This window comes from Gorilla gorilla, chromosome 1 (genome assembly GCF_029281585.2).
Source record: "Gorilla gorilla gorilla isolate KB3781 chromosome 1, NHGRI_mGorGor1-v2.1_pri, whole genome shotgun sequence".
In the NCBI taxonomy this organism is placed as follows: Eukaryota; Metazoa; Chordata; class Mammalia; order Primates; family Hominidae; genus Gorilla; species Gorilla gorilla.
Window position 1 is genome coordinate 230,337,659 of NC_073224.2, and position 22,089 is coordinate 230,359,747.

Below are 22,089 nucleotides of genomic sequence, written 5' to 3' on the forward strand. Positions count from 1 at the left end.
GAGAGGACTTAAACCCAACTTATGAGACTGTACAGTGTTTATTCCATTACATCAAGTGTCTTTCATGGAAGAAGGGTAGAGAGTTCCAGACTAAAGTAATGAAACCTACTCATACATAAAAAAATACAGGCCTCGGGAGGCAGCTCACACCTGTAATCCCAACACTTTAGGAGGCCAAGTGGGGAGGATCACTTGAGGCCAGGAATTTGAAATCAGCCTGAGTAACGCAACAAGACCCCCCATCTCTACAAGAAATTTTTAAAAATTAGCCAGGCCTAGTGGCATGCGCCTATAGTTTTAGCTACTTGAGAGGCTGAAGTAGGAGAATCACACGAGCCCAGGTGTCTGAGGCTGCAGTGAGCTACAATCTTGCCACTGCACTCCAGCTTGGGCCACATAGCAAGACTCAAAAACAAAAACTAACAAACAAAAAAAACTTTTTATGAACATTCTGTTGGTAATTGTTTTTTTATTTTGTTTTTTTAAGAGACAGAGTCTCACTACGTTGCCTGGGCTGGCCTCAAACTCCTGTGCTCAAGTGATCCTCCTGCCTCAGCTTTCCAAGTAGCTAGGACTACAGGTGCACACCACTGCACCTGGCTATGTTGGTAATTTTTTAATATTGCTACATATTCCTATAATTTTATTACTTATTATGACTTCAGAATTTCTTTTTTTTTTTTGCGACGGAGTCTCGCTCTGTCTCCAGGCTGGAGTGCAGTGGCGCCATCTCGGCTCACTGCAACCTCCGCCTCCCAGGTTCAAGCAATTCTCCTGCCTCAGCCTCCTGAGTAGCTAGGATTACAGGTGCATGGCACCACGCCCGACTCATTTTTGTATTTTTAGTAGAGATGGGGTTTCATCATGTTGGCCAGGCTGGTCTCAAACTCCTGACCTCAAGTGATCCGCCCACCTCGGCCACCCAGAGTGCTGGGATTACAGGTGGGGGCCACTGCGCCTGGCCGACTTCAGCATTTCTATAACGACAAACACCACAAGAAGGGGGACACTTCTTTTTATAGAAATGAATAAGAAAATGTCACTATTACCTAAAAGTTACCCAAAAATCTCACTTGAGCAATTTAAAAATCTTTCCTATGAAAAAGCTCCTGCCTTATCTAGGTATCCATGAGGGATAAAAAAATAAAAAGTTCGTACCTTTCCCAATGAAACTGAAAACCATAAAGAGGTAAATTCTATTATAATACAAATCACTTTTTCCCTAAGTTTTCCCTGTTATGAGAGGAAAGGAACATTATTTACATAAATAACTACCCAGACAGCATAAAAACATCCATGGTATCACAAAATGGCTTCTGATGGCAATGTGGTCTATGTTGTTACTGAGATCAAAAGAAAGTACCTCAGAGTGCTCAAAGTCTCATCGTAGTTGATATCGGCGGGGCTCAGAGCAGCAACCATTGCAGTCCGAGAATTGCCACCTAAAAAGATTAATCATGAGTATCAAATCACACTCATTTTAGAAGAAAAATTTTCTGGAATGTGTCAAATCTGATATTGTAATCTCAGATCCTAAGATTTAATGTAATGTCAAATTTCTTTCTTTTATTTTTTTTTTGAGAGGGAGTCTCATTCTTTCACCCAGGTGGGCGGATCACCTGAGGTCAGGAGTTCGAGACCAGCCTGGCCAACATGGCAAAACCCTGTCTCTACTAAAAGTACAAAAAAATTAGCTGGGCATGGTGGTGTGTGTCTGTAATCCCAGCTACTCGGGAGGCTGAGGCAGGAGAACTGCTTGAACCCAGGAGGCGGAGGCTGCAGTGAGCCAAGATTGCACCACCGCACTCCAGCCTGGGCAACAGCGCGAACTCCATCTCAAAAAAAAAAAAAAAGTAGGAGAAGTGAATGAAGAACAGTGATTTGAAGGTCTGAAAACATCAGCAATGAGGAGGATTAAGGGTTGGCAATGTCTAATTTTGTGCACCTCAGAGAAGCATGGAGTTTTGAAATAACTTTGAAGAAAGAGCAATAATCTGAAGCAAGTATGGGGAGTCTGGAGGACAACTACTGCACAGTTCATGCCCTGAAGAAAATGAGATATGGGAGTATACCCTGGCTTAAAACCAAGGGAATCCAACCAACTGAAATTAGGAGTAAAAATGAAAGCAGGCAAGGAACACTCAAGTAGTAACATGAATATCCAGAGATTATTTGTCTCCAAAACAGACACAGGACAATTAACCACAAAAGATAATCAAAGTTAAAAAGATAACTACTTTTCACTAGTGGTCAACATACCTAAATTTTCTCGAAGGAGCCAAGTAAGTACAGAATCCCTGTAAGGAATAAAATCTGTTTTCTTCTTCTTTTTACTCTATTAAAGGAAAAGAAATGGTCTTAGCATTTTTCGTTAGGGAAAAAAATTCCCAAGAAAGGCAAATCAGTCTAAAATTCCCAAGTAAATTAAATTACAGTACAACCCCAACACTGTGGAAGTTTATCATTCATAGTTTCAATTCTTCACAAAACCAAAAACTCACGCAATAAGGTAATTTTTTCATTTTACATTTTATTCTGAAAACTGTGTAATATACACAACAGTTGAGACAGCAGTATAATGAGCTACCATACCCAACGTGCAGCTTCAACCATTACCAAAATACTCTGCCAATCATCTTTCAATTATCCCCCAAACACTTTTCTACAACTTTTTATTTTCCTGACCCATTTTGAAGTCAGTTGCAGACCTCATCTCCATTTACCCCTAAACACTTCGGAATATAAGAACATTCTCTTACACAGAAAACAATGACCAAATTCAAAAAATTAAACATCAACACAATACTATTACCTAATATCCTGTCCATATCATTTTTTATCCTTTTTCTTACTGTGAAGGAAAAGGTCATGTTTTTTAAAAACAAAACAAAACACCACAAGACCATTATCACACTTACCAAGATAAACAATAATTCCCTAACATCATCAAATACCCCATCCTCAATTTTTATTTTTGCACAGGGGAAAATACTAATCTTGTGCACTCCAGGTTGGATGTGTAGGAGCAAGTCATCTAGTTAGTGAATTTACTTGGCCAACCACCATGTCATTGGTTGGGTTGTTGCAAATCTAGTAACTCTTGTAAAATAATACTCATTTGGTCTCTTTGAAAGGAAATTATGCCAAAAATAATCCAATTATTAAAGCAAAGACTAAAAGTAAAAAGGTCTAAGAAAGTGATATGATTTGGTAATTTAGAAAGATGAATGTTCTATTAAGTCTACTTATTCTGCTTTCTTCATGATCCTTCTTATTACCACAGGATAAGCAAAAAGCACCAATGAAAAGGCAGTGCTTAAATGAAAAAAAATTATATTCTCTAAAAGTAAAAATTAATGCAAATGCTTTACAGGTAACAGCTACTCAAATATATGCTGGCTGACTACTGCGTTGTGACACTTTAAGAAGATATTAAGGGGAGGCCGGGCACAGTGGCTCATGCCTGTAATCCCAGTACTTTGGGAGGCCGAGGTGGGTGGATCACTTGAGGTCAGGAGTTCGAGACCAGCCTGGCCAACATGATGAAACCCCATCTCTACTAAAAATACAAAAAATTAGCCGGGGGTGGTGGCGGGCACCTGTAATCTCAGCTACTTGGGAGGCTGAGGCAGGACAATCACTTGAACTCAGAAGGTGGAGGTTGCACTGAGCCGAGATCGTGCCACTGTACCCCAGCCTGGGCAGCAGTGTGAGACCTGGTCTCCAAAAAAAAAAAAAAGAAGCTACTAAGGAGAAAGCCAGGGTCTCACTGATAAACACCACTCCAGCAAATCAGCAGTTTTATAATTCAGTCCTGGTATAATCCAAGGTTAAACTAAGGATGATCCTACTATTGCACAAGCACTTTTTCTATTCAGAAAAAGGGTACTACATGGCTGTCCTCTTAGTGGCTAGTCTTGTGGTGTTTTTTTGTTTGTTTTTGTTTTTTTTTTTTTTGAGGAGGAAGAAAGGGAGTAGGCAAGAAACATTTTAATTCCATCTCTTATTAAATATGTCCACATCATCTCATTCCACTCTACCCACAGACACACAATCCACCAATCAGAAAGTCATTTCCAATAGCAGGTTCAATTTTAGATTGCACAGACCTCAAGGGAGAATTAAGCCTTTCAGTCATTCAGATTAGTGGAACAAACTTTCACTCCACTATGTAATCCTTGAGGCCTAAAACTTCAGTTTAAAACCCGTGAATAGTTGTGACACTATGGGCACATGCTACCACACCCAGCTAATTTTTGTATTTTTAGTAGAGACGGAGTTTCACCATGTTGGCCAGACTGGTCTCGAACTTCTGACCTCAAATGATCCGCCCGCCTTGGCCTCCCAAAGTGCTGGGATTACAGGCATGAGCCACCATGCCCGGCCTTGTTCCTTTATTCTTAATTCCTTCTCCAAAGCATATCATGTTCTAGAAATTAATTTTGGTGTGAAACCTCATGATTTGTGGTCACCCTAAATTTACAGCCACTCTAAATTCCAGAGCCAGAGAACAAATGATGAAAAGATTTTTGAAGGTTCCATTCCTACTTATGCCTCCATACATCCTGGTGAGGATTTAAAACATAAAAGTCAATTCTAGTTTATCTCTACCAATCCCCACTGTACCTTGCTAGTGCAGTTATCCTACAGGTGAAAGCATTTAAAGGAGAAAATAAGAACACAGGATAAGCCTCCAAGTAGAAAATTAGATTTTGTTTAAATTTCATGTCATAGATTATGATTTCTCCAAGGCAAGCAAGAAAGCATTTCATTCTTCTTAGCAATTAAAAAGAGGTTTTAAACTAAGCTAGAACACACAATGACTAATTTAAATAATGTAGACAACAAAGCCCCTAATTTAAAAAAATAGTTTTAGTTTTACTGTTCTACCATAAAGGAGTAGGAAAGAACAAAACTATTGGGTGAAAAAAAAAAACTACTGGCCCTCAAATCAACAGCATTCACCAAAGCCAAACTGCTCAAAATACTCCAAAAGATACTGCATCTTACTCAGAAAAGATTATACAGGAAAAGAAGAGACAATAAATATACTTGGTTTTTGTGAGAAACATAAAATAAGGCTCAAAAAAATGAGTCAAACCTTCGGTGTTTGCTCTAGTTTTTACAGATCTATATTTACTTTTGTTCTCCTTAGTATCTTTTACTTTCAGTACAAAGTCAAACTGTGTTATACCTAGTATCTTATCTGAAAAGCTCTAAAAGGAGAAAGGCAAGATTACAGAAAAGGGCCACAAAAAGACAGCCTTCATAAACAATAATAAAATATCATCAAGTATATTTGCTGAACAGACACAACTCCCCTTATAATGAAGTATAAAACTTACCACCTCGGCCAAGGCTGAAATGACTTTGCCCAAAGTTGTAAGAGACTTATTAATATTTGCTCCTTCCTAAAATAAATACCAAATATGAAAGAATGATGAAGAATTTCTACTACTGCTATATCATACAGAACATAAAATATGATTTGCCATATGCTAGCATATTTCTTTATTACAAGTTCTAAAAACAACCTTTAGTCCTCCATCTGTCCTCTTTTCCACTTGATAATAACATGCTGAGACCACATGCCTAACTCACAGTCCTAAAGTATCTTCGAGATATTTGTGCTCCAAAAGCTTACAGATGTGTGCAGCCTTCTTCCCTCAACTTATCGACGTGAAATTTCTGTTCTCACATCTGAATCTTGTATAGCCTATTCCCACTGCCATCTCTTAATTCCATCTAGCCAAATTCTGCCTGTTCCTTAAAATGCAATTCAACTCTCACCCTGACTATGATGTGCTCCCTATTTAGTTAGATAACTTCTCCTTCCATTGAAGTTACAGATCAGGAGTCAGCAAAATTTTTCCGTAGAAGGACAGACACAAATTATTTTAGGTTTTGTGGGCCATATGGTCTCTGTCACAACACTGCCATTGTAGTGCAAAAGCAGCCATAGACAATACATAAACAAATATGTGTAGCTGTGTTTCAATAAAATTTTATTTACAAAAACACGTAGTGGCCATTTATTGATCAGGCCATTTATTTGCTAAAATAAATACCTTTAATCGAGTCCCTTTGGCACCAGTTGAATCAGCTCGTTCACTTCCTGCTAGATCCACCAAGCTGATTTTACTGACCTGATAAAGAACAATAACATGGGGGCGATTCAAAAATAAGCAAGATAGAAGCAGGAAATATTTAGAGGCAGAATGCTTTTTAAAAGATTAAGGTATGGAGAAAACTAAAAGTATTAGAGCTTTTAAATATGGCACAAAAAGATCAAGACAACATCTATCAGTTAGTTTAAACAGTACGCACGGCAGGTGCAGTGGCACATGCCTGTAGTCCCAGCTATTCGGGAAGCTCCTTTGAGCCCAGGAGTTCAAAGCTGTCTGCTGCACTCCAGCCTGGCAACATATAACACCCTTGTGTCTCTAAAAAAAAATTTTTTTTAATTAAAAAAAAAAGAGCAGGCACAAAATTCATAGCAATTATCACAGTTCAAAAAGAAGTAACTTTAGGATAAACATGACATAATTTACTAAAGTATGTTATAAAAATGTATAAAACTCATCAACTCATTAAATGGCTTACTAAAAGTGAAGCTTTAAGCAACTGGAACAATCACATATTTCTGGTGGGAATGTAAAATGGTACACTTTGGAAAACAATTTGACATTTCTTTTCTTTTCTTTTCTTTTCTTTTTTTTTTTTGAGACAGAGTCTCGCTCTCTCACCCAGGCTGGAATGCAGTGGCGCAATCTTGGCTCACTGCAACCTCCACCTCCTGGGTTCAAACGATTCTCCCACCTCAGCCTCCCGAGTAGCTGAGTTTACAGGCGCCCACCACCACGCCCAGCTAATTTTTTTTGTATTTTTAGTAGAGACGGGGTTTCACCACGTTGACCAGGCTGGTCTCAAACTCCTGACCTTGTGATCCACCCGCCTCAGCCTCCCATGGTGCTGGGAGTACAGGCGTGAGCCACCATGCCCAGCCTTGACATTTCTTAAGGAGCTACAATAAGACTCAATCATCCTACTCCTAAGTATTTACCAACAGAACAAAAACAAATGTCCACACAAAGACTTGTACACAGATGTTCACATCAGCTTCGTTTGTAATAATCAAAAACTGGCAACAGTTTAAAAGTCCATCAACAGTTGAATTAATAAACTGTGGTGTATCTGTATAATGCAATACTCATCAACAATGAAAAGGAACTACTGATAAACACAACAACATAGATGAATCTCAAAATCACTACGCTAAGTGAAAGACTCCAGACAAAAAACAGTACATACTCTATGATTCCATTTATATAAAATTCTAGAAAATGTAAACTAATATATAGTGACAAAAGGGCAGGTCCGGAATTGCCCAGGAATTGCCACAGAAGAAGGGATAGAGAAAGACTACAAAGAGGTATGAGGCAACTTTTGAGAATAAAAATTATCATTATCTGGATTGTGGCGCTAGTTTCACAGGTATACAAATACGTCAAAACTGACCAAATTTTATGCTTTAAATATGTGCCATTTACTGTATACTTCAATAATACCTCAATAACACTGTAAAAAAATAAAGCTTCAGGAAAGTTTAGACAAAAGTATCCAAAATGAATTACCAGGAAAGCTATGATTATGGGATTAACATTAATTTTGTAGATTCGACATCATGGGAGAAGGGCAAAAAACACCTTCACATACAACGTTCTTTGCTGGCATTCAGATAAATACTAACTAATAAATAGCACTAATATTATAACCTCTGGCTAAACAAGTTATTTGATCACCTATATAAGAAATATATATATATTTTTTGAGACGAAGTTTCGCTCTTGTTACCCAGGCTGAAGTGCAATGGTGCAACCTCAGCCAACTGCAACCTCTGCCTCCCAGGTTCAAGCGATTCTCCTGCCTCAGCCTCTGGAGTAGCTAGGATTACCGGCACACACCATGACCGGCTAATTTTTTGTATTTTTAGTAGAGACTGGGTTTCACCATGTTGACCAGGCTGGTCTTGAACTCCTGACCTCAGGTGATCCACCCGCCTCAGCCTCCCAAAGTGCTTGGATTACAGGTGTGAGCCACCATGCCCAGCAGGAGTGTTTTGTTTTTTTTTTTGAGACAGAGTCTCGCTCTGTCACCCATGCTGGAGTGCAATGGCACGATCTTGGCTCACTGCAACCTCCGCCTCCTGGGTTCAAGCGATTCTCCTGCCTCAGCCTCCTGAGCAGCTGGGACCACAGGCACATGCCACCACGCACAGCCAATTTTTTTATATTTTTAGTAGAGACAGGGTTTCACCATGCTGGCCAGGCTGGTCCCAAACTCCTGACCTCTTGATCTGTCTGCCTTGGCCTCCCACAGTGCTAGGATTACAGGTGTGAGCCACCATACCCGGCCCAGCAGGAGTATATTTTTAAAAATCATTTTCAGCTAGAAATAAGTCAACAAATAAAAGGTGATTCTAATAATTAGTGACAGTGGTGTCTAAAGTACTCATTTTATAAGGCAAAGGATCTTTTATAATTGCCAGTACAATAAACCTAACTTGAAGTTTAAAAATCCAGGTGCATCCTTCTTAGGGATGCAGATAGAGTAGTATTCAACATAAATTTTTTATTACTAACAATAACAATAAAATTAACATTATTGAGTGGCTACTCTGTGCCAGACATTATTGTATGCACTTAACCTATATTAACGCTTAATTCTTTTAACAATCCTATCAGGCTGTTATGGATGGGGAAACTGAGGAACAAAGAGGTTAAGTAGTTTGCCCAAAGTAATACAGCTGAAGAGTGGCAGAATCAGAATTCAAAGCAAGCAATCTAACGCTAAAGTCTGTGACATTTAACCACTATAGAAAATGAAAAATCAATAAGGAAAGAAAGGTATTTGAAGAACATCAGAACTGTTGTGGAGTTATTTTCCAGGAATGAAACATATCATTTGCTTAAACATTTAATCCCACTATAACATTATCATAGCTCAAAAAAAAAAAAAAGCATACACATACCAAAGGCAGCTAATAAGGTAATAAAAAGGTTCAGTCAAGAAGAAGAAAAGAAAGAACTTTCTCCTGCAAGACTGCTTAACTGTCTTGTATTGAGTAGTTTTTGAGACCCAAAGTCCTGGATTGTTTTTTTCTTAACCCTATTCTCTATCTTGCAACTTCATTTAAGAACCTATGCAGAAAACTGGTGTAGGGTGGAAGAAAAATGATAAGCAGAGGTATAAAACACCCTCCATTAAGTAAAAGAGCACCCCCCAACACCCAACCTTCCACAAAAAGCAGAGGGCAACAAAAGGGACTTCTCAAAATCTCCATCCTTCACAACTCAAGCCTAGAGACTGAAGCTCTCCTACCTTCTCAGTGGAAAGGTTGGTCTCATTATCGTGTTTCTTCTGGGTGAAAACAATCGTAAACACAGCGTGGGAACGGCTACTTGTTTCATTCATGTTTGTAGCTGCCACTGTCCTAAATAAACATAAAGGTGACCACGTGACAAGGGAATTCTTAGATGAGAGTTGAAATGGACAGCAGGCTCCACATTATAAGCATAACAATCACAAGCAATAGTCTTAAACTTATTCACAGATTGCAAGATTGTCACTTACACAATTGCTCTCAATACTGCCTTATTTGTGAGCCCATCAAGTTACTCTCCAATTCCAAAGGCACCCCACCAGAATCATTTTTCATACTCCAGCTATCCCTTTAGAAACCAATGAAGCATTTAATTTTTATTCTTTATTGGTGCTCATTTATTCCAGAATCAATTACTACCACAGCCACATATATACATGATAACTAACATTTTACCATGACTTGATCAAAACCTAAGAGTAAAACTTAACGAGAGCTCTAACATGTTTCAGCAATGTACTGTTTAGATGAGAAGATACTTAACACTCTGAAGCCCTCACTGTTACAGCACAGTCAAAGGATCAGAGGACTCCACAATTAAAGCAACTTTCATAGCTATAAATGTGGCCTCAAACCCTTAACTGGGAAAAAAGGACCTCAAAAGGTGCCAAAGACCTCAGTCATTACTCTATTTCCTACCATACCTGGCTTTGTTCCCAGCATCCATGAGGTCAGCAATGTCTGTGTAGGAAGTAACTGCCAACTTGGACAGATCCTCCACATAGGGTCCAAGAAGTGGGTGTTCACGCACACGCAAATTACCCTTGTTTTTTGGATTCAGCAAATCTCGTACTCTTTCACAGTAAATTTCCATGTAGCTCACCTATGAACAAATTAGTAAAGTGAATTAGAGAGAAAAAGAAATCACATACAGAAGCCGGGCGCGGTGGCTCACGCCTGTAATCCCAGCACTTTGGGAGGCCAAGGAGGGCGGATCACTTGAGATCACTCGAACTACAAGTTCGAGACCAGTCTGGCCAACATGGTGAAATCCCGTCTCTACTAAAAATACAAAAAGGAGCCAGGCATGGTGGCACATGCCTGCAGTCTCAGCTACTCGGGAGGCTAAGGCAGGAGAAATCGCCTGTACCTGGGAAGTGGAGGTTAGAGTGAGCCAAGATCACACCACTGCACTTCAGCCTGGATGACAGAGTGAGGCTCTGTCTTAATAAAAAAAAAAGAAAGAAAGAAAGAAAAAGAAAACAAAAGAAATCACATACAGAAAAAAAATTTTTTTTAACTTTTATTAAAAGCTCTAAGATTAGAGATCAGCAACCTTTACAAAGTGAAATGCCGTTACTCTAGGCCCTTTTATTCTATTAACAATACGCACAGGTAATTACACTGAATAGGTTAGAACCAGCCTTCAGACTTTCTCTGTAAGGGAGAGGTAAACAGATTATCTCTGGAATGTAGTGACTGCTAAAAGATATTTTAGTAGCAATTTATCAGTTATCAACGTTTTTTAAAATGTATACTGTTGTCAGTAACTGGGATTTGCATTGAGGTTACTCCAAGAACTCGGAAATAAGATTTCTATTAGAGTTAAAACCAAGGAACAATATCAATATTACAGAGCAGAGAAGACAAAACAGACGGGTGATGCTAATTCTTTAAGGCTCACCACACTGTTACTAACTATGGACGATGTATCCTCCAGAAGGGATGAGGGTTGACCAGCATGAAAGCTGGTCGTGGCAGGACCTATCCAAGATTTGTGAGGGAGAAAGAAGCCTCAGACAATACACTTCATAAATTCTTGTCTCATTGGCAGGACCATTCGATCATGGTGATTAATGCATTAAGCTATCATTTCTTAACCTGGGGCAATTAAACATGTATCTAAGCAACTCCTCTCCCTCTAATTCCATGCACACCAAACAACCAACAGGCTTCCAACAGCGAGGTCTGTCCACAGAAAGATAATATATTAAATAGTCTTGCGAATGGCTTGAGTGTTCTAGCCTTAGTAATAGTTATTTCTCATGGGAAAGTAACAAACCAATAAGTTGGTTTCATAACATCAGTCAAATGAGCTTTACCCAAGTCTTAACTTGTAAGGATAGTCCTTTTCTTGATGAATCTACAAAATCAGACTTCTAAGCAAACAAGGCTCTGAACTAGGGTAAATTCATCACAGTAGGCCACATTATGATGCTACCCAGGAAACAGATCCTTCTGTATCATGGAGCTATTCAAGCTTACATTACAGCTCCTGCATTTTTAAACTTTAAATGTCTATGGACATGTTTTCAGAGTATCTGGAATGGAACCTTAATTCCATTTCTATTGCCTTTTACTTTCATTCAGTCTCTAACTGTATTTTTATACTGTATTTTATTTTTATTTTTATATATTTTTTGAGACTGTATCTTACTCTGTCACCCAGGCTGGAGTGCAGTGGCTCAAACATGGCTCACTGCAGCCTCGACTTCCTGGGCTTAAGCAATCCTCCTGCCTCAGCCTCTGGAGTAACTGGGACTACGGGCACATGCCACCACGCCTAGCTAATTAAAAAAATTTTTTTTTTGCAGAGACAGGGTCTCACCACGTTGCCCAGGCTGGTCTTGAACTCCTGGGCTCAAGCAATCCTCCCATCTTGGCCTCCCAAAGTGCAGGGATTACAGGTGTGAGCCACCACACCTGGCCTTAATTTGTATTTTAAAATCAGTTAACGGCCGGGCATGGTGGCTCATGCCTGGAATCCCCACACTTTGGGAGGTCGAGGTGGGCAGATTGCTTGAGCTCAGGAATTCGAGACCAACCTGGGTAACATGGTAAAACCCCACCTCTACCAAAAATACAAAGAATTAGCCAGGCATGGTAGTGTGTGCCTGTGTTCCCAGCTACTCGGGAGGCTGAGGTCGGAAGATCACTCAAGCCCAGGAGGTTGGGGATGCAGTGAGCCGAGATCACGCCACTGCACTCCAGCCTGGGTGACAGTGAGATCCTGTCTCTAAAAATAAATAAATAAATAAATAAATAAATAAATAAATAAATAAATAAAATAAAATCCATTTTAAAAAATTGAGAACTTGGCCAGATGCAGTAGCTCATGCCTGTAATCTTAGCACTTTGGGAGCCACGCACTGTGGCACACGCCTGTGGTGCAAATTACTCAGGAGGCTGAGGCAGGACGATCACTGAGCCCAGGAGGTCAAGACTACAGTGAACCCTGTTTGCACCACTACACTCCAGTCTGGGTAACAGAGCAAGACCTTGTCTTAAAAAAAAAGAAGAAAAAGAAAAAAAGGCCGGGCGCAGTGGCTCACGCCTATAATCCCAGCTCTTTGGGAGGCCAAGGCGGGTGGATCATGAGGTCAGGAGTTCGAGACCAGCCTGGCCAACATGGTGAAACCCTGTGTCTACTAAAAATACAGAAAATTAGCCAGGTGTGGTAGCAGGAGCCTGTAATCCCAGCCCCTCGGGAGGCTGAGGCAGGAGAATCGCTTGAACCTGGGAGGCGGAGGTTGCAGTGAGCCGAGACCGCGCCACTGCACTCCAGCCTGGGTGACAGAGTGAGACTCTGTCTCCAAAAAAAAAGACAACTCTGAAAGATAAAGTAATTAATCTATTATGAGAGTAAAGTAACAGAACAACAAATATTCTTTCTGACAGCAAGTCATCCTAGAAAGTGAGATGATTCTTCAATCATTGCTGTGTACTTAAATTTGTACATACAATACTGAATCCCCGGAATATATTACATCTTTTGGAACACTCGTCCCTTTTCACACAAATGTTGAGACAAAGAGAACCCAAATAATCTAGGTAAAAGTTCATGTGCTCCATTCCTTATGCTCTGATATGTGAATCCATCCAAAGCCATCATCATTTCTTTTACTTCTGCACCAACCACTCCAGATGCCACCTGGCAGATCCAACTCACTGAGGACCGTTCTCTTACAGGCACTGTTCTAGGCAATTGGTATACACCACTAAATAAAGCAGACAAAGAACCCTGCCCCAGTGAGCTTATGCTTCTAGCAAGGGATACTGATAATAAACAACAAACATAAAAAATAGGTAACTGAGAAAGCATGTTAGAACATGATGAGTATGATGGAAAAAAGAAAATAGAATGGGGAAGAGAGCTCAGGATGTGGGGTAAAAGGCAAGATACAGTATTAAATAAGGTGGTCAAGGTAAGCCTCACTGAGAGTGTGTGATTTATGCAGACTTGAGGAACGTGAGAAACTTAGTCAAAATGACATCCAAGTGAACATTTCAGGCAGGAGGAGAAGTAAATGTAGAGGCCTTGAAGCAGGAATGTTTCTGGTATGTTCTTGAAACAGCAAAAAAGGCAGTATGGGTAGAGCAGAGTAAACAGGGAAGGAAGTAGAAGAGGCAGGTAGAGAGGTCCTGCAAATGTGGCAAGAAACCACAGTGTCAACTAGGAATCTATGCTCCACTCCAAGTTAAGCCTGGAAACTCTAATACAAAAGACAAGGGCATCTTCTTTTATTACCTGTAAGCTAAAAAATTCTATCACCTGATTCAAAAAAGAATAACTATGGGACAAGCTATTCAGAAAATTCATTTTAACGCAAAATATGCTTAGGGCAGCACATTCTCTTTTTGGTGTATGACAGTCACAAGACAGAATTCCTTAGAATGTACATATTTATGCAACACCTTCTAGGTGAAGAAAAAACTCCAAAGCAATTAAATGAATTAACTAGGAATGAAATGCTGTAAGGCTACAGAGAATCAGAACAAATACCAAAAAGAAAAGAAATAAAATCTCGAGATCGCTTAAAAGGCAGACTATTTTTTCAAAACAGACTCATGGTAACAGAACACTTTAATAATTTCAGTTACTATGAAAGTGAATACCAAAAAAGGGTGTGGTGGGGGAGGGCGGTGAGAGAGAGAGGGAGGAAGAGAAAGGAACAGCAGCTTCTTCTTTTTATTTATTTATTTATTTATTTATTTATTTTTGAGACAGACTCCAGGCTGGGGTGCACTGGCATGATCTCGGCTCACTGTAACCTCTGCCTCCTGGGTTCAAGCGATTCTCGTGCCTCAGCCTCCCGAGTAGCTGGGATTACAGGTGTGCACCACCACAGCCGGCTAATTTTTTTGTGTTTTTAGTAGAGACGGGGTTTTGCCAGGTTGGCCACGCTGGTCTCAAACTCCTGGCCTCAAGTGATCCATCCGCCTCCCAAAGTGCTGGGATTACAGGTATGAGCCCCAAAACAGCTTCTTTAAGCACATACAAAACAGAGAGAATGTTTATCAAATAAGCAAATGTGTATAAAGTAATTCTATAGACTTCATGAAAGAGCCAGGGTAAACACAGGATGGATAATTACTTTCCAAGTTTTTATAAGCAATTAAAAAAGTGGGAAAGGGGGAGATTTGATTATATATATTTAAAACCAATGCCTGTCAAAAACCATTATTAACAATATTAAAGGAGAAGAGTTCCCACAAATGAATCAGAAAGACATTGTGAACCCAAAATGTAAACAGGCATATGCATAATTTACAAGACATTCAACCATACTAGTAATCAAAGAAATTCAAAATTTAAGTAAGAGAATACTTACATTATCAAATTAGCAAAGATTAAAAAATAGAAAAATGTTGGCAAGGGCACAATGGGTACTTACACCCTCCTAGTGTGACTGAAAACTGTTACCCAGCATTACTTTCCAAAAAGGCATTTGGCAATTCAAATGTATTATTTAAAAACCAAGAAACATACAAAAGATAATAACTGCAAATAAATGCACAGACTTATGAACAAAGATTTAATTGTGGCTGGGCTCAGTGATTCACACTGCAACCCCAGTACTTTCAGAGGTGGAGGAGGCAAGATTGCTTGAGCCCAAGAGTTCAACACCAACCTGGGCAACATAGGGAAAGTCCATCTCTACAAAAAAATCAATTATCTAGGGGTGGTGGTGGCACACACCTGTTGTCCCAGCTACTTGAGAAGCTGAGGGGGTAAGATCGCTTTGGCCCAGAAGGTCAAGGCTGCAGTGAGCTGTGATCACGCCACTGCACTCCAGGGCCTGGGCAACAGAGTGAGACCCTGTCCCCACCGCGCACCCCCCAAAAAAAAGATTAAAGCATGACACTATTCATTATACCCAAAACCCAGAAATAGCCTGAAAGGACAAAAATGAAGGAATGGTGAAGTGATCTGTACCACAGTCATAATTTGGAGCCATTTAAGTGATGCTTGAGAGAATGGAAAACAAGGGCTTATGGTGTCAACCCACGGCTGTACTCACCTCTACAGAGTAAGACATTTCTTCATTACAGTTGTCATTGATTTTCTCAAAAAGTTCTTCACATAACTAGGGAAGTAGAATGAGAGAGGCATGAAGAGCACAAATGAGAGGAGTACTAAGTCATCCACGCGTGCTCAATGAATTAGCCAGACGTCCTTTCTTGCTCCATCTCAAAATATATTATGTCATAAACATCAAGATATGATTAATGCTTTGAATAAAGTCAGTCATGCGCCGCATAACCATGATTCGGTCAACGATGGACTGCATATATGATAGTGATCCCCATAAGATTATAAGAAAGCTGGAAAATTCCTGTCACTTAGTGATATCTTGATGATCCTGACCCTGTGTAGGCCTAGGCTAATAAATGTGTGCCTTAGTTTTTAACAAAAAAGTTTAAATTTTTTTCAAAAATTAAAAATTTGGGCGGGGCAAGGTGGCTCATGCCTGTAATCCCAGCACTTTGGGAGGACGAGGCAGGCAGATCACAAGGTCAGGAGATCGAGAACATCTTGGCCAACATGGTGAAACCCCATCTCTACTAAAAATACAAAAATAGTCCCAGCTATTCTGGAGGCTGAGGCAGGAGAATCGCTTGAACCCAGGAGGCGGAGGTTGCAGTGAGCCAAGATCGTGCCACTGCATTCCAGCCTGGGCAAGAGGAGTGAAACTCTTGTCTAAAAAAAAAAACAAAAAACTTTGGCCAGGTGCAGTGGCTCACGCCTGTAAATCTCAGCACTTTGGGAGGCCAAGGCAGGCAGATCACTTGAGGCCAAGAGTTCAAGACCAGCTTGGCCAACATTGTGAAACCCCGTCTCTACTAAAAATACAACAATTAGCCAGACGTGGTGGTACGTGCCTGTAATCCCAGCTACTCAGGAGGCTAAGGCACAAGAATTAACTGAACCCAGGAGGCGGAGGTTGCAGTGAGCTGAGACGGCGCCACTGTACTCCAGCCTGGGTGACAAAGCAAGACTCTGTCTCAAGAAAGAAAAAAAAAATTAAAAAATACAAAAAAGCTTATAGAATAAAGATATGAAGAAAGAAAATATTTTTGTACAGCTGTACAAAGTGTCTGTGTGTGTGGTTTCTTTTTTTTTTTTTTTGAGACCGAGTTTCACTCTTGTTGCTCATGCTAGAGTGCAATGGCGCGATCTCAGCTCACTGCAACCTCCGTCTCCTGGGTTCAAGCAATTCTCCTGCCTCAGCCTCCCAAGTAGCTGGGATTACAGGCATGCGCCACCATGCCTGGCTCATTTTTTTGTACTTTTAGTAGACACGGGGTTTCACCATGTTGGTCAGGCTGGTTTCGAACTCCTGACCTCCAGTGATCCACCCGCCTTGGCCTCTCAAAGTGATGGGACTACAGGCATGAGCCACCACGCTGGGGCTGTTTGTGTTTTAAACTAAAGGTTACTATAAAAGGATCAGAAAGTTTAAAAAATTTTAAAGTTTATAAAGTAAAAAAGTTATAGTAATTTAACTAAAGTTAATTATTGAAAGGAAACTGTTTTTAAAACTAAATTTAGTGTAGCCTAAGTGTGCAGCATTTATAAAGTCTACAATAGTGCAAAGCAATGTCCTAGGCCTTCACATTTACTCACCACTCGCTCACTGACTCACCCAGAGCAACTTCCAGCCCTGCAAGCTCCAGTGTAAGAGCACTATGCAGGTGTGCCATTTTAAATCTTTTATATCATATTTTTAATGTACTTTTCTATGTTTAGATATACAAATACTTACCATCCTATTATAATTGCCTGTAGTATTCAGTACAGTAGCATGCTACACAAGTTTATAGCCTTGGAACAACAGGCTATACAATGCAGTCTAGGTGTGGAGCAGTTTATACCTTCCAGGGTTTGTGTAAGTACACTCTATGATATCTGTACAATGACAAAAGCACCTAACGACTAATGATGCATTTCTCAAAATGTACCCCCACCCTTAAGTGATGCATGACTATAAAAGGAAAATTTTAAATACAATCTTCTCACTTAATCTTTTTTTTTTCTTAAGTTTTTAGGCCCCGCACAGTGGCTCATGCCTGTAATCCCAGTACTTCCGGAAGTCGAGGCAGGCAGATCATCCCAAGCCCAGGATGGAGCCCAGGTCCATTCGAGACCAGCCTGGACAACATGGTGAGACCCTGTCTCTAAAAAAAAAATTTTAAAGGCTGGGCATGGTGACTCATGCCTGCAATCCCTGCACTTTGGGAGGCCGAGGTGGGTGGATTGCCTGAGGTCAGGAGATCCAGACCAGGACCAACATGGTGAAACCCTGCCTCTACTAAAAATACAAAAATTAGCCAGGCATAGTGGTGGGTGCCTATTGTCCCAGCTACTCGGGAGGCTGAGGCAGGAGAATCAATTGAACCCAGGAGGCGGAGGTTGCAGTGAGCCAAGATGGCGCCATTGCACTCCAGCCTGGGCAACAGAGAGAGACTCCACCTCAAAAAAAAAAAAAAAAAAAAATTTTTTTTTTTTAATTTAAAAATGAGCTAGGTGTGGTGGCACGTGGCTTTAGTCCCAGCTACTCTGGAGGCTAAGGCAGGAGGATCACTTGAGCCTGGGAGGTCAAGGCCTCAGTGAGCCATGATCACACCACTGCACTCCAGCATGGGCAACAGAGTGAGACCCTGTCTCAAATAAATAAGTAAACAATGAAGTTCTTTTTAAATACTTATGTCTTTCACCATTAAATCCTAAGTGAAACGAATAATGAAAATAAAAATAAATAAATATCTATGTCAGAACTCTTCTTCATTCCCAAATAAAGGATCAAATCCAATAATACTTTCTAAAAAAAAAAAAAAAAAAAAAAAAGAGGGAGAATCTCAGAGTGTTTGAAGTTTAAAGTCATAGTATTAAATTAGGAAAATAAAATGAAAGTATCTCCGAATAAGGCTATCAAAAAAACCAAAAATAATCACATTCTTCAGAGGTAATCTATGCATGGAATTTGAAAAAAAATCAGATCAACAATATTCCCCCAACTCCAGGACTTAGAACAGAGCTTTAACAAGCTGGTAACACTTTTCAAATGATAAAATAATATGGCATTGGATATATGGCAAAATCATTACAAAACACTGACTTTCCCACCTTTAATGACAGACATGTATGTGTACATGTCAATCCTTCCCATTCAATTGTAAGCTCCTCTGAGGGAAAATAATGGGTTGTTCATCTTTGCGCCTGACATAAAACAATCCCCGCATAAATGTTCGCCAAATAAAAATAACTGTTAAAGTAATTTAAGACTAACAGTAATAATGAAGAGAAGATTTTTGTTTTGTTTTGTTTTTCACCTGTGGAATGATGCCAGCCTGGCTTTCTTCTTGTTTACCCATCATTGTATAAGATTTTCCAGCACCAGTCTGCCCATAGGCAAAAATACAGACATTATATCCCTCAAAGGCGTGTAAGAGCATTTCCTTGCCAATGTCATTGTACACACGGTTTTGAGATGCAAAACAGGGATCTTCGGGCTGCAAAGAGTAAAAGGAGAAATAAATAACCTTTTATTAATATTTCTTCCTATACTTACTTGATTGCTTCCATAATAAAAGTGTCTGGAATCAGAACAGTCACCTAAAATTCCCTACACATTTTTTAAGCCTCCTATACACAAGTTTACTTTTCTCATTAAATACACGCACATGCACACACACACACACTCACAAACACATGCACTATTAGAGTCATCCAGGTCAGCCATACATAAAAATGTCTATATAAAATTATCTGGCATGATTACATTTCACTTTCTATAACCTTAAAAGTATCACTCTTTCATTCACACAGCCAAGATTTTCTTAAGCGGAAAATGAGAATAAAAGACCAAAGGTCAAGTCCACATATAAAAATACTTCTTTGAACTCATTCCAGCTACTGGGACTATTTCTCAATAAACACAGCTTTCAGGAAACAGCATTTCCAATCCCCTTCTCAGTCCCTTCCCTTGACAATTAGGCTTTGTCAATAGTTTAAAACATCTATTCCCCAGGGCAGGGCACAGTGGCTCATGCCTGTAATCCCATCACTCTGGGAGGCCAAGGTGGGCAGATCACTTGAGGATAGGAACTCGAGACCAGCCTGGCCAACACAGCAAAACCCCATCTCTACTAAAAATTCAAAAAATCAGCCGGGTGTGGTGGCACCCGCCTGTAATCCCAGATACTCAGGAGGCTGAAGCAGGAGAACTGCTTGAACCCAGGAGGTGTAGGTTGCAGTGAGCTGAGATCACGCCACTGCACTCCAGCCTAGGCAACAGAGCGAGACTCAGTCTTTAAAAAAAAAAAAAAAAATACAAAACAGGAAAAACAAAACCAAAAACATGTACCAAAGAGATGAATGATGCAGAAGTAAACTCTATGAACAATCCCTAAGAAGCAGCAACATTTGGGGTTCCACACTGAGTAAGGGTACCAGGAAGGGCCCTACTCTGCATTTTCGTAATACTGGTAATCTTTTGTTTCCCTTGTGGATCTGCAGCCTCTTTCCTTTTTTTTTTTTTGAGACAGAGTCACGTTCCATCACCCAGGCTGGAGTGCAGTGGTGCGATCTCGGCTCACTGCAACCTCCACCTCCCTGGGTTCAAGCGATTCACCTGCCTCAGCCTCCCAAGTAGCTGGGATTACAGGCACCCGCCACCAAGCCCATCTAATTTTTTTTTTTTTTTTGGAATTTTTAGTAGAGGCACGGTATCATCTTTCAAAATGTTCAGAACCCACATTGCTCTACTACAATTAAAAAAAAAAAAATTGGCCAGGCACGGTGGCTCACTCCTTTAATCCCAACACTTTGAGAGGTCGAGGCAGGTGGATCAGGAGGTCAGGAGTTCAAGATCAGCCTGGCCAAAAACAAACAAACAAACAAAAAACAATTTCTCTGTGGTCATTCCAATCCTGCTGGCCATTCCCTCAAAATTCAACTTAAAATTAACAGTACCCTAAGCAATTTTAATTTGGCATTTCCGGCCAGGCACAGTGGCTCACACCTGTAATCCCAGCACTTTGGGAGGCAAACACAGGTGGATCACTTAAGGTCAGAAGCTCGAGACCAGCCTGGCCAACATGGTCAAATCCTGTCTCTACTAAAAATACAAAAATTAGCTGGGCATAGTGCCACGTGCCTGTAATCCCAGCTACTCGGGAGGCTGAGGCAGGAGAATCGCTTGAACCTCGGAGGCGGAGGTTGCAGTGAGCCAAGATGGCACCACTGTACTCCAGCCTGGGCGACAGAGTGAGACTCCGTCTCAAAAGAAAAATAATAATAATAATTATTATTATTATTATTTGGCATTTCCTAAGATCAATGGGCAATAATGTTGGTAATGAGGATCCTAAGATACTGATAAATAAATCCTCGAGAAATGTCGAAATCAGTATAAATTTAGTGTACATTCAGTATAAATTTGGTGTAAACTAAATATGTTCTGTATGTATATATGTGTATATATTTATGTATATGCGTACATAAACTTTCCATCAACCCAAATACTTTATGAATGAAAATACTATATCACTGTATCAAAGAATGAACTCATGCTAGACAACACTTAAGCAAAACTTGGATCTGCTCAGCTAAGAGAAAAGACAAATCGGCAAGGAAAGAGGAAAGGAGGCAGGAGCTGGCAGCGCTGTGGCATGAGGGTACTCACTGAGGTATGAGACCAGTAGGAATAGTCGAAACTGAAGGACTTTGGAGCTTCCTTTGGATTCTTTGGGTTAATAATACCTAGAAGATAAAAATGTTTCATTTTATAAGTCACTCAATTACAAGTTCTTTAGTTAAACATGTTATTCTGTGTGTTCAAAACACCCCAATCAGTAAATTCATACCACTAAATCTGAATAGGGCAATCAAAAATTAATAGGCTGGGCTCAGTGGCTCATGCCTGTAATTTCAGCATTTTGACAGTCCGAGCTGGGTGGATCACTAGAGGTCAGGAGTTCAAGACCACTCTGGGCAACATGGTGAAACCCTGTCTCTACAAAAAATACAAAAAAAAAAAACAACTAGCTGGGCATGGTGGCACACGCCTGCAGTCCCAGCTACTTAGGAAGCTGAGGTCGGAGGATGGCTTGAGCCTGGAGGTTTGAGGATGTAGTTAGCTGTTATCGAGCCACTGCACTCCAGCCTATTTTGAGACCCGATCTCAAAAATGAATGAATGAATGAAAACAATCATAGTTTTAAGAGGTAATTTATACATGGAACATGAAAAACCAGACCAACAGCATTAACTGCATGTTACCAGTATTCAGAACAGACCCTGGTATAAAGTAGATGCTCAGTAAATATTCTGTGACAATGTTTATCCTCCTTAGGTAAGTTACCAGCCAAAATTTGGAAATGAACAACATTTCTATTTCTTTTCTTTTTGAAGACAGAGTCTT

The 22,089-nt window shown here is 40.1% G+C and overlaps 1 protein-coding gene across 15 annotated transcripts in view; it reads right to left on the bottom strand.

Annotated features, from left to right (window-relative positions):
* Window positions 1-22,089, bottom strand: part of KIF1B (kinesin family member 1B) — a 173,699-nt gene that overhangs the window by 106,728 nt on the left and 44,882 nt on the right. For 8 of the 15 annotated variants that reach the window (XM_031010268.3, XM_031010295.3, XM_031010276.3 and 5 more), the window contains exons 3-11: window positions 21,352-21,428; window positions 18,998-19,177; window positions 15,685-15,750; window positions 10,087-10,265; window positions 9,382-9,493; window positions 6,069-6,146; window positions 5,346-5,411; window positions 2,260-2,335; window positions 1,364-1,442 (exon numbers count right to left, since the gene is read on the bottom strand). In XM_031010268.3, the coding sequence (XP_030866128.2) occupies window positions 1,364-1,442; window positions 2,260-2,335; window positions 5,346-5,411; window positions 6,069-6,146; window positions 9,382-9,493; window positions 10,087-10,265; window positions 15,685-15,750; window positions 18,998-19,177; window positions 21,352-21,428 (913 nt within the window). Of the gene's footprint in view, window positions 1-1,363; window positions 1,443-2,259; window positions 2,336-4,626; window positions 4,645-5,345; window positions 5,412-6,068; window positions 6,147-9,381; window positions 9,494-10,086; window positions 10,266-15,684; window positions 15,751-18,997; window positions 19,178-21,351; window positions 21,429-22,089 lie in introns of all 15 variants that reach the window. The other 7 variants (XM_031010260.3, XM_055384143.2, XM_031010270.3 and 4 more) reach the window with 1 other exon arrangement.